The sequence below is a fragment of the Mirounga leonina genome, unplaced genomic scaffold, assembly GCF_011800145.1.
Source record: "Mirounga leonina isolate KUSES-001 unplaced genomic scaffold, KU_Mleo_1.0 Mir_418, whole genome shotgun sequence".
Lineage (NCBI taxonomy): Eukaryota > Metazoa > Chordata > Mammalia > Carnivora > Phocidae > Mirounga > Mirounga leonina.
In genome coordinates this window covers 28,105,550-28,117,695 of record NW_023270739.1, presented here as the reverse complement: position 1 = coordinate 28,117,695, position 12,146 = coordinate 28,105,550, and the positions used below count along the sequence as shown (strand labels likewise).

Below are 12,146 nucleotides of genomic sequence, written 5' to 3'. Positions count from 1 at the left end.
TAAGTTGAACAGCATGCAAAATGAGTAATATTAAGTAGTGGAAGAAAGAATCATTTTTTCCCCTCTATTGTTTTGTAAGAGTACATAGTTCTAGAGGGGAGAGGGGAGGGGGATGGGTTAGCCTGGTGATGGGTACTAAAGAGCGCACATTCTGCATGGAGCACTGGGTGTTATGCACAAACAATGAATCATGGAACACTTCATCTAAAACTAATGATGTAATGTATGGGGATTAACATAACATAATTAAAAAAAGAAAAAAAAAAGAGTACGTAGTTCGGTCTTATGAAGAGAGACGCTTTTTTTTTTTTTTAACAAACATGATGATGGTGAGTAATTCTACCTGCATTTCCATGTGTCTAAATCTGCAAAGTGGATCTAAACATTTTCCCTCTCTCCATAATGAGCACACAGTGTCACTGCCAAGGGCCTCTTCACAGTGTCGGAATCGGCACTGGGAACCCTGCAAGTAAAAAGGGAACAGTATGGAAAACTCAACGTACTAGCGTTAGTGTTCAACAACAGTAAGTTGCTAATTAATTAAGGAAAATATGACTAGATCAAATTAGAATCACAAAAAATACTGCAAAATAAGGTCGTAAGTCTAAATTTTAGCAAATTTGTTTAATTTTAGTGAGAGACTGACAATATAATCTAGTACAACATGCCACAAGTCACTGATCAAATGCTACTTTTTGTTATCAGTTAATCCATATGATCCACTAAGAATAAACATATGATACCACTGATATTCTTGATCGCAATCCAATGATGGAACAATTTAATTTAGCTTTCTGGAAAAAGATAGTTTTTTGTTTTGTTTTATTTAAGAATCACAAGCCATATTCAAATGGTGGAGATGATCTCTATTACTCAATCTTTATTAGATAATGTTTTCTTAGTCTATTGGAGATACTGTTAAGTGTGTTTTTACAGGGAAAGTGAATGGGGCTTAAACTTTATATTATTGTGGAATTTTTTAGCACATTATGCTACATTAAATGTATATTCTTTATACCCTTGGTCTACAAGATAAACAACTGTGCCAATACACGTATACATATACCAACAAAAGCAGATGTGGATTATTTTAATGGGCTGCTAGTCCTTTTTTTAATTCTATGTCTTTTACACATAGGCCCACACTTGGAAAAACTGCAGGCTGTTGTCTTTCTGACAGAGAGGTGCGTGACATTCAATAAAAATATTCCATGAAGTTCTGTCTTTTGACACATGTTCCATGTTTTTTTCTTATTTTTTCTCACTTTCTTACTCCTGTCTTCACAATTTCCCCCTTTTAAAAGTGGATCTGTGGATCTTGTATTACAAGATAGTGGACAGGGCTAGATAAACCAGTATTGAACTCCTGGTTCCATTATTTGTCCATAGTTACAAAGTTAATACATTTCCTCACCCTGTCTGTGCTTCAGTGTCCTCATCTGTAAAAAGGGAATAAAATGTGCCCCTCACAGATTGTAAAAATTATGTGAAGAAGGTATCGTGGTTGCTATTGCTATTGTTATGTATTCATTTAATTATTTATTGAGAATTTACCACCCATCGGTCATGGTGCTAGGTACTTGGGGATACAGCAGTGAAACAGACAAAACTCTCTGCACACACAGAATATAAATTCTATTATTATTTATCATCTCTAGGTTTAATCATAAGGGGACAGGCAAATAAGTGAGCACTGGGTGTTATAGGAAACAAATTATTGAACACTACATCTGAAACTAATGATGTACTATAAGTTAGCTAACTGAACTAAAAAAAAAAAAGTGGATCAAATTCTTATGGTCAAAGAGGTTGACTCCACTCAGGCTTCCTAGCAGAGATAAGTCACTTTAAATCAGACACATTGTGTTTTTCATTCAGGCATGAACATGAAGCTCCAACTTTCTACATTTATTTGGTTTCATTGAGGTCCATTAATCCTAATCTCTTTAATATCTTTATTATTTATTTAATATCTTTATTTATATCTTTATTTAATATCTTTTAGCCTTATAAACTTGAATTCAAATTTGGCTAATTTGTTTATAATACTTCTTTTCCTTTTTCCATGTTATCAAATATTCGCTGTTAGACTGTTGACAGGAAAATTCAGTAACTGGGTTAATGAATTTCAAATAGGGAATCAATTAGATTTATTAACCTAAGTTTGATAGTGAGCTGAATTTAACTTTTTGAATTAACATGTTTGGAATCACATTAACTGTAACAATATATCATATAACGTTTCAGTATGTTTGAAACTATATCATAATTTTAATTTCCTCAGAGAAATTCAGTATGTCAAAAATACATGATAAGCTTTTACTTCAGATTTTAAATATGTAAAGTACTTTTCAGGAAAATAGTAAATTTTGACTCAGCAATACAAATTATTGCCATATCTTCCTTCATTCTACTAAAAAGCTTAAGCATGTGAAGTACCGTAAATTGTACAATATTTACCTTTATGCATGTGGAATTAAAAAAGAAATAGCAGTCATTCCCAACTTCTGCCATTTTCAACTCTCTTGCTGCTAATCCAATGTTTTTTAATATAAGAATTGCAGGAATGCAAATATAAGAACTATCAGTGTGTAAGGGGGAAAAAGAATTTCTTTTCCACAGTCTTTCAGGCTATCAGTAATATTCCTTTAAAACTGACCTCCTGTTGACAGTATATTACACAATAGATAATTCTTAAAGAAATTTAAATTAGAAGATACCTTCTCTAGCTTTGCAGAAATGTTCAAAGTGGTTGCTAGTAAGCACACAAACTCAAACTTCCAGAATTTTCCTCATTGTTACCTAATCCATTGTTTGCTCATCATAAATGACCTCAGACGTAACTGTAGGCTAGCCTACCTTCGTGAATTCTGTATAGTATTTCTCTTCCCCAATTCTAGTATATTAACCAAATAGGCCAGTAAAAATAAAACGTTTTATCTTTAATGTTCTGATTGACTTTGGGACATAAGCTAGTTCATAATTTCATAATTAAAAAGTATTACATATTTCACAAGTAGCTGTTTTCTAAACTCTCATTTCTAGATATGGTTTGGAAAAAAACTAAAATTTTTAAGTAAGTAAATATACTATCTATACTCCAAGATAATATGATTATTTAAATATATACTCACTGCTATCCATTGAATTGGGAAAAAAAAATCATTCAGATTGTGTTATTTTAACAGGTACCTGAAAATAATTGGACTATTTATTCATCTTGTAGCTATATTCCATTCATTTTTCATCCATCATAAAAGGAGGAAGAGCTTCTTCCTATAGCAGAAAGGTCCAGAGTGTCTATAAATTTTGAGAATTTGTTGAAGACAAAGTGAAGTACTCGGATTCCCAGAATGAGACATTTCAACCAGCAGTTACTGAGGTCTTTCTTCATAAAGGCATATGGATTCTCACTTTAGTTAAGTAAAACAGGCTAACTGGTATGAACTTTCTGAATACTTTAAGGTAAAAATCTAAGAAATAAAATAAGGAATTAAAATTTAGAAAAGAGTTGTTTGCCTATAACTGTAAATAAAAGAAAAAATAAAAAGAAATAGGCAGTATTAAAAGTAAGTGAAGAAATAGAGAATAAAAATTTGGCTAAACCCTTGAAAATATTAGCAAAAATATATATATATTAAAAAACTTAATATCTTGCCTTCTGTTTTGCCGTAACTTCTAACTCTAGAACAATAAAATACCCATTTTAAGCACATAAGTTACTGAGAAAAACCTCTAAGAAATATCTTTAAGTGATCTTTGCCTCCAGATAAAAACTCCCTCTCTGCCTATGAGCTTTTGGCTGCATGGATTATTTCCAAATACTGTTACCAAACACCATTATTGCATGATTACATGCAACATCATGATTAAAGTCATTGTGAGAATCCCTGTTTTACATCGGGGAAATGATGAAAAAATGTTTTTACCTTTTGGAGTATGTTGGGAAAAATTACATTCCATTAGACACAGCAAAAACAGGTCAAACCAAAATGGGGATTTTTTTTTTTTTTTTTCCTTTTTGGCTTTGCAAAGACCAGTAAATAGATTTGTACATTTTGGTAGTCTTTAGAATGCCTGGAGCCTCAATTTCTTCTTTCTCTCTCATTTTTTAAAACAAAACTCTATTTTCATTTCTTTTTCTTTCCTCCGCACCCCCCCTCCCTTTTCTTATTCACATCTTTCCTGTTATGAAATTCATTCTAGTCTTTCAGGAAAAGCTAGACCATATTCATGAGGATTTTTACTCCCTATAGGGAAGAGCAATGGGAAATTTGCCTCCACAGCTGGGAGTAGGCCTGAGAATTCTGTAAGTATTTTGGGTTGGCCCATGTAGACTCACACTGTCTTCCATCTTTGATGCATGCTAGAATACTAACACATCAGTCAGAGGAAAGTATTTCTTCCAATTTGTAATCCAATTACACCACTTTAAGTACAGGGGCCGGGAGTGAACTCCTTGCTGGCTCTTCAGGTTTATGAGTATCTGGCAAAGCTGCTGGCTGCTATCCATTAGAATAGGAGCCCTGTTTGTAACTGTGAATTGGACCTCTGGCTCTCCCCTGACTTGGACTCCTTTGTTTCAGCCAAAGGCTTTGCTCCAGGCACTGATGAAATCAAAGCACTGGAAATAGAGTGCTTCCCGAGGAACAGTTAGCCTTGCTACTACTATTCAAACAGCAAGTAGAATGTTTTAGAAGATGATCCCGTCTCAGAAATGACAGAATGTTGGACCTAGAAGATTCTGTGGCAGTTTGGGAAATGGCAGTTGATAGTTGTGAGGGTTATTTAATTGTTGTTCCCTTGAGACCCATGAAACACGCTGCTTTTGGGATTCCTCTGGAGGAACAGGAAATCACTGGTGCTTGACTATAAAATACTAAGCGTCTATAGCTCACAGCTAGCATCAGGTGTACTAGTCCCCCTGTTCCTCTTTAAAAAAAAAAGGTGGGTTTTTTTTTTTTTTTAGCCTTTTTGTGTTTTCCTAGGAGAAGAAAATAGCAGAACAGAAAGTAAATGAAATGGCAAATCTCTTCTTTCTCCTCTCTGAATCCAGCAATAAAAAAACTGCATTTTTAAAAGGGATATTTATTCTTTGGAAACCCTCTTCTGTATAGATACCTTTTCTAAGGGATAAGTCAGGAAAACACTGGACTCTATGGTACTTGCAGGTAACACAGTTATAGAAATGAGACCTGGACCTTGTCTAAGCACATAAAAATGGCAGTAGTCAGAACTGCCCTGCTGAAGACTACTAGCCTCAATAAGATAGGAAGGCTACATTACTAAATATTTAATATTTTATTCAATCATTGACCGTCTTATCACTTACCCTCCAATATTCTTTTAAGCAACAAGGCAAATAAAGCTGTTGATTGACTAGCTCTGGAGCTGATTGACTCCCAACAACTCAAGCCATTTGGATTCTGTTGGAGCTCATATTTAAGATAAATGAGATTCCTATGAAAAAAATTAAGATTGAAATCCGGTTTTGTATTAGTCTAAGGCTAAATTTTGCACTCAGGAAAAAACATCAGAACCAACTTCGACCATATTATAAGGCACAATGAGGTGTAATCCAAACGGTATTACTATTGTCTGTGTTGGGGGGTCCCAGGTGTTTTAATTGTAGCTTTTTCTAGCACTCTTCCTGGGAAATCCATTTCCATTAGGCTTTGAGAGGTCTCCGAATATTTCTAAACTTTTACAGGAATTTATTAAAGAGAACAGGCAATTAACTTCCACCAGAGTGGCGTTAAATCGGCATCTGAAACTTGTAACTTGGTATTCTTTAATTTTCATAAATATCATCGGTTACTAAATGTGGTTAAGCACGCACAACTCAAAAACGGATCTCTTGTTTCACGGTCATCACAGCCCGGACTAACGCTCGCCGGAGTGCAAACGCGGAGGGGGTACCTTGGCTCCCACACTACAACTCCCAGAAGGCGCCGCGGTCGGGAGGCGGCTTCTGCGCGTGCGTCCCGCCCCACGCTCGGTGTTGGGGGACGTGAGGGCGCCGACGCTTCGCCTGAGCGGGCAGTGTTCGTGGTTTGAGTTTGTGACTGCTGGGGACGCTTTCCCGGCCGGCTCGCTGTTTGGAAGCGTGCTCTGCCTTCGCACTGCCTGTTGGGCCCACCATGAGGCGCCTGGGTTCGGTGCAGCGGAAAATGCCGTGTGTGTTTGTGACGGAGGTGAAAGAGGAGCCCTCCACCAAAAGGGAGCATCAGGTACCGAGGAGTGCGGGGCCCGGGGAGCGGCCACGCCGGGATTCGGGGCTCGTTAGAACCGCCCTGCAGGCCGGGAGCTTTTTGCGGGTTTCGCTGGGGAGGTCTAGGGTAGGGCGTTCTTGCTCCCTGAGCTCCAGGTTCTTGTACCTCCTTAGTTGCGAGGGAGGGAATCCTCGAGAGAATTTTTCTGATAAGGCGATTCAAACTTGCTGTCGCGTGGAAATGGAAAACCCACATCTTAAGTAATAGCCCCTTTTTCTACAACCTTTTTTGGGGGACGACCCCTTAAGTATTCACATAATCACCGCAATCCAAACTTCACTGCTTTTCAAGAGTGTGGTGACAAAGTGGAGATTTTAGAAAACTTGCTTTACACTTGATCTTAGCCACCGATGGTGTTGACAACTAGCCTAATTAGGTCCCTAAAGATCAGACCTCATGTATTGTTACCGGTAGTTACCTACTTGATTCTAATTTTGGTGTTCCCACCTCCTGGTGTTTCTCTCAGCACCGGGTTTTAGGCTTAGAGGGACTTTGGTAAATACTGGTGAATGATTAGTCACCTATACCAGGGTAATTCTTTCATGTGTAGCAAGGTCCTTGATAACAGAATCCCCAGGTATTCGGTGCTTCCAACTCATCATACGAAATTCTTCGTGTGCATTTGGCATGGGCCCCCACACGCCTTACATCATTGGCATTGGCGGTCTCCTTGGTTTCTGGACTAAAAGACCTTTAAGGCGGAGACTGCCCTGTTGTATCTAGTCCCAGTTTCTAGGACCTGAAGTGTAGTAGGCACTGGATAAATATTTGTTGAATTAAAGAATGAACGCTGGGGTACTTTCATGCCAATTTTCCATTCACCTTGACCCTTTTTACTTTATTTACTTTTTAAAAATTTATATTTATTTACTTTTAAGATTTACTTATTTTAGAGAGAGAGAGCGAGCACATGCAGGGGTAGGGGCAGAGGGAGATAATCTTCAAGCAGACTCCTCACTGAGTCGGAGCCATGAGATCGTGACCTAAGCCGAAACCAAGAGTGGGTCACTCAGCGGGCTGAGTCACCCAGGCGCCCCTCATATTGACACTTTTTACTTGTAACAACATTTCCAGTGCCACCGGTGTTACAGTTCTTAATAGTTTATGTGCTGCTTACTGCACTGCCTGATTGTTCTTTCCTGCCATCCAGAATGATCATCATGTTCTTTCCTGGTCAGAACCCCACAGTTAACTACTAACTGTCTGTAGCAGTAGTTGCCAAGCTTTTATTTTTTATAGCCATAACAAACCTAATATGAAATATTGACATCCCAAATAGTGGTTCACTTTAGCTGTGATTCTCAACTTTGTATGTCGGTGGGAGTGGGTAAATGGTAAAAGTACCCTCCACCAGGAAAAATAAGCCCCTGCTCAGGTCCCTCTGTAGTTAAGATTTGCTTCCAGTATTATTTATAGCACAGTATTCAAATCCTTAACTGTAAGTCAAGGCTTCCCATTAATCAGGCCCAGTCTACTCTTGAAGTGCCCGTTGCACCCACCATGAGGGGCCTGGACTCAGTGCAGCAGAAAATGCCATGTGTGTGTGTGGCGGAGTTGCCTACTTAAAGTGAAATCTCTGTTTAAACAAAGTCTTTCATCCTGTGAACCTAGCAGGCATGGTCCTGTCTTTATTTTTGCTTAGGCTGTGCAACTCTGTCTGGATTACTTCCACAATTTTGGATTTTTTCAAATCAGACCTTCTCCATGAAATTTTTGAGCCCCGTAGTTATCCCAGTGATCTCCTTTGTCCGGAAATTGGAGGACCACTCAGTTGATACTCACTGTTACTTTTTAAACACAAATGTCTTCTTTTCCAAGTAGGTTAAAGTCTTTAATGAGAAGGAGAACTTTGTGTACCCTTGGTATCTTACGTTGTCTTTTGAACATGTTGATAGCAAAGAGTGGTAGAAAGTTGATTCTTACAGAAGGAATATTTGGAGCTCATCAAGAGCTCCCTGGAGGCGAGGGGTCGCCTGGGTGGCTCAGTTGGTTAAGCGTCTGCCTTCCGCTCAGGTCATGATCCCAGAGTCCCGAGAATGAGCCCTTTATCCCTGTATCCGGCTCCCTGCATGGTGGGGAGTCTGCTTCTCCCTGTGCCCCTCACCCCGCCCTCTCGCTCCCTCTCCCTCTCTCAAATAAATAACAAAATTAAAAAAACAAAAACAAAAACTCCATGGGCAGAGTAATTTCCTCCCCAGGATTTTTGGTAAATTTGAATCCACACCAACATTGCTATTAGGCCAGGCCTTAACCACTACAGGCTAAACTGATATCCTCTGATACTAATTGCAGGAGTTAGTGATAAATCCCCAGTCATTATTTTATCTTGAAAGTCCTGAATCAGTAACAATGGTGCTAATTTCCTAAGTCTACCTGACTCAGAAAACCCAGAAACAGTACTTTCATGTATTAGTTTTAAACCTGTACACACCAGTATTGTGCAGTGTTTTTCACATTAAGATGAGTGTTACTTCAGATAATTCACACTATAAAACGGTGGCATAACTCTTTCTCAGAAATAAAAATAAATTACAGATAAAAAATTGGTAGGAATTGTAGAAACTCCTTTTTCCCGTTCTTGATGGTCTTGGCTTCTCTTCCTGACAGTAGAAGAACCATAAATAGAACCATAAATTACGCAGTTTACTACTGCTAAATCTGAAAGACTCCCCATTTGTTTTTCTCCGTAACATTTATTATACTTAACATTGCATGTATGTATTATTTTGTTACTACTGTCTTGCTCATTAAAATGAAAGTTCCACCAAAGACAGGTACTTTTTGTTAATCTCTAACTTCTGTTGTCAAGGACAAGGATTAACCTATAGAAGGCATTTAGCAAGTAATTGTCAAGTAAAGGAACACCCTGTGCTGCGGAGACAGTGCTGCAGAGGACATGGTGGCTGATGTCAGCTCATGGTGGCTAAAGAAATGTACTAATTAAAAATAAGTGTGGGAAAACAGGTATTGCTGTGATAGCATAGAAGGGAGGGGGTAACTCATGAGAACTCGATGGAAGAAATATTTTTTAATTGTCTTGAAGGGTAAGCAGGAGAATGTACTTTAGAAATAGTGAAATTAAGAACATTCCAGGTGAGAGTATGTGTGAAGGCGTAGAGGCTGTTTATTTTAAACCAATTTTCTTTCTCTCTTTTTTAAGCCATTTAAAGTTTTGGCAACTGAAACTCTAAGTCACAAGGCATTAGATGCAGATATATACAGTGCACTTCCAACAGAAAAAGTGGATGGAACATGTTGCTATATTACTACCTACAAAGGTAAAATTATACTACAAATATTATTTGATCACTTTACAAACTATATATATCTGAAGTAGGGCAGTTACCCTTCATAAATCCTTGGCAACCTAAGTATAAGAGCAAAATGATAAAGTCCCAGTTGTTAAACTTATTTATTATATCATGTATCTTTCTCGGAGGAGAAAAAGAAGGTAATTAACATTTACTTAATACTCATTCAAGGCAGGCCATATGATAAATGCTTATCATGTTATCTCTAATTTGCACAGTAAGCTTCTCCATTTCACACATAAGGAAACTGAGCCTCAGACAACTTAAATAATCTGTCCAAGACCATATAATTAATGAATGGCTGAACTGGTAATAGAACCTATGTTTGATCCTAAAACTTATTCTTACTTCACCGATTCCAGTGCTGACTCCATAGGTTTTATTACTATTGTCAGTATCTCTAATTTATTTCAAACTTAATGCACTTTAAGAGTTAGAAACTAAAATAGAAATTGTCAGTTAAGGAAAAAAAATGTATTGAAAAGAGAGAAATAATCTTTATGATTTCCTTTTACCTCTTAATTCCAGCAAGAGAAACAGAACAGTTGAGTAAATGCAAATTAGACATATTCCTGGTATCAGGGAATCTTTTCTGAAATGCATTTTTTCCCATTTTGAATTGTGATTAACATACACTTAACATAATTTACCATCTTAACCATTTTTAAGTATACAATTCATTGTTGTGCTCCTATCACCACTGTCTATCTCCAGAACTCTTCATCTTGCGAAATTAAAACTCAGTACTCATTAAATAATTCACCATTCCCCCTCCTCCAGCCCTTGACAACCATATTCTACTTTGTCTCTATGTTTTGGCTATTCTAGATACCTCATATATGTGGAGTCATACGGTATTTTCTTTTTATGACAAGCTTATTTCATGTAGCATAGTGTCCTCAGTGTTCATCCATGTGGTAGTACCTGCAAAATTCCCTTCCTTTTTTTTTTTTAAGATTTTATTTATTTATTTGACAGAGAGAGACACAGCGAGAGAGGAAACACAAGCAAGGGGAGCGGGGAGGGGAAGCAGGCTTCCCGCGGAGCAGGGAGCCCAATGCGGGGCTCGATCCCAGGACCCTGGGACCATGACCTGAGCTGAAGGCAGATGCTTAATGACTGAGTCACCCAGGCGCCCCAAATTCCCTTCCTTTTTATTAGTAACAGTTTATTGTGTGTATGTTTGTTGTACAAATCACATTAATTTTATGTCTGTACCACATAGTTTTATGTACATACCATTCATCCATCAGTGTACACTTGGGCTTCTTCCACCTTTTGGCTGTTGTAAACAATGCTGCTATGAGCACGGTGAACAAATACCTCGTGGAGGTCCTGCTTTCAGTTCTTTTGGGCATATATCCAGAAGTGGAATTATTGGGTCATATAGTAATTCTATTTTTAATTTTTTGAGGAACTGCCGTACTGTGTTCCACAGCAGCTACACGATTTACCAACAGTGCGCAAGGGTTCCAGTTTCTCTACATCCTCACCAACACTTTTGTTTGATAGTATCCATTTTAATGGATATGAGTGAAATGAGTTTTTGTACTTACTAGTAAAAAGAACAAAAGGTCCATTCAACCAGAAATGACAGAATATAATTTTAATCTTGTTCTTCATATTATTTATTGGGATAGTTAATAAGTAATACAGAATGTCTAACCAAACTATAGTCAGTAATTTTAAAATCTCATATATTTGAAGAAACTAAAAGATTTTTCAGGCTTTTATATCTATATTAAGAAACTTAAATGTGCATCATTATGTGTGATCATGTATAATAGTGGCAGATAAACATGATTGGATTGCTAAAGAAAACTTACAGGATCCAAAATGACAGTGCTTGCAAATCCACAGTTTATTACAGGTGAAGGATACACAGTATTAGCAAGGGCATTGAACGTAAGGATGTACACAGCAGCAAAGGGTCTGGTGAGTCTAGGTGAAAGCACCTGTTGTTACCCCCTCGCACCCCTCTCCACTCCTCCCAGCCCCCAAGGTCCTGGCAGGACACACTTTGTCAAATCAGGAACCACTGATGTATGCAGGGAACACCTTGGAAACAGAATCCAAAATGGAGTGTGAGCTGGGGATTTCTATATTCTGCTGGTCACGGAGACATCTTCCTGCTAAGTAACCAGCCTGAACAGCAGAGCCCTCCAGGAGTCTCACTGACACCAGGTATAAGATTCATTAGTCTTACTGTTATCAATAAAGAATGCAGGCACACCACGCTGAAACCTCGCAGATCCATGATTACAGATCATCACTAATAATCACTTGACCAGGGATCAGAGCCATGCAAAACAGCTCAGCCTAATTCCACATTTTTGGGAACTAACCCTTATAGTTATGTTTCAGGAAAAGTGTGACTACAGTTATCCGGGTATGTTTCCATTTAGTATAGAGGTAGCTTCAGTTTCTCACAAATGCTCATTGCCAATAAAATATGGCTGCAGAATGTCCTTATGAAGTGGTCACATATTTACTTTTTATCTCATCCTCATCATTCTTTAACCAGACTTAAATCTTCTTACAGCATCAGGTTCTGCTGGGTAAG

The 12,146-nt window shown here is 37.9% G+C and overlaps 2 protein-coding genes across 6 annotated transcripts in view; one reads left to right on the top strand and one right to left on the bottom strand.

The window, feature by feature from the left end:
* The window catches only part of CUNH12orf50 (chromosome unknown C12orf50 homolog), a 32,682-nt gene extending 30,168 nt beyond the window's left edge, over window positions 1-2,514 (bottom strand). Inside the window, exons 1-2 of one of the 2 annotated variants that reach the window (XM_034987285.1) lie at window positions 2,461-2,514; window positions 344-463 (exon numbers count right to left, since the gene is read on the bottom strand). In XM_034987285.1, the coding sequence (XP_034843176.1) occupies window positions 344-463; window positions 2,461-2,514 (174 nt within the window). Of the gene's footprint in view, window positions 1-343; window positions 464-2,460 lie in introns of those variants that run through there. The other variant, XM_034987286.1, reaches the window with a different exon arrangement.
* Window positions 2,515-5,989: 3,475 nt separating this feature from the next.
* CUNH12orf29 (chromosome unknown C12orf29 homolog) overlaps window positions 5,990-12,146 on the top strand; it is a 60,440-nt gene continuing 54,283 nt past the window's right edge. The window contains exons 1-2 of one of the 4 annotated variants that reach the window (XM_034987879.1): window positions 5,990-6,230; window positions 9,433-9,550. In XM_034987879.1, the coding sequence (XP_034843770.1) occupies window positions 6,141-6,230; window positions 9,433-9,550 (208 nt within the window). In that variant the 5' untranslated portion in view covers window positions 5,990-6,140. Of the gene's footprint in view, window positions 6,231-9,432; window positions 9,551-11,347; window positions 11,768-12,146 lie in introns of those variants that run through there. The other 3 variants (XM_034987881.1, XR_004676138.1, XM_034987880.1) reach the window with 3 other exon arrangements.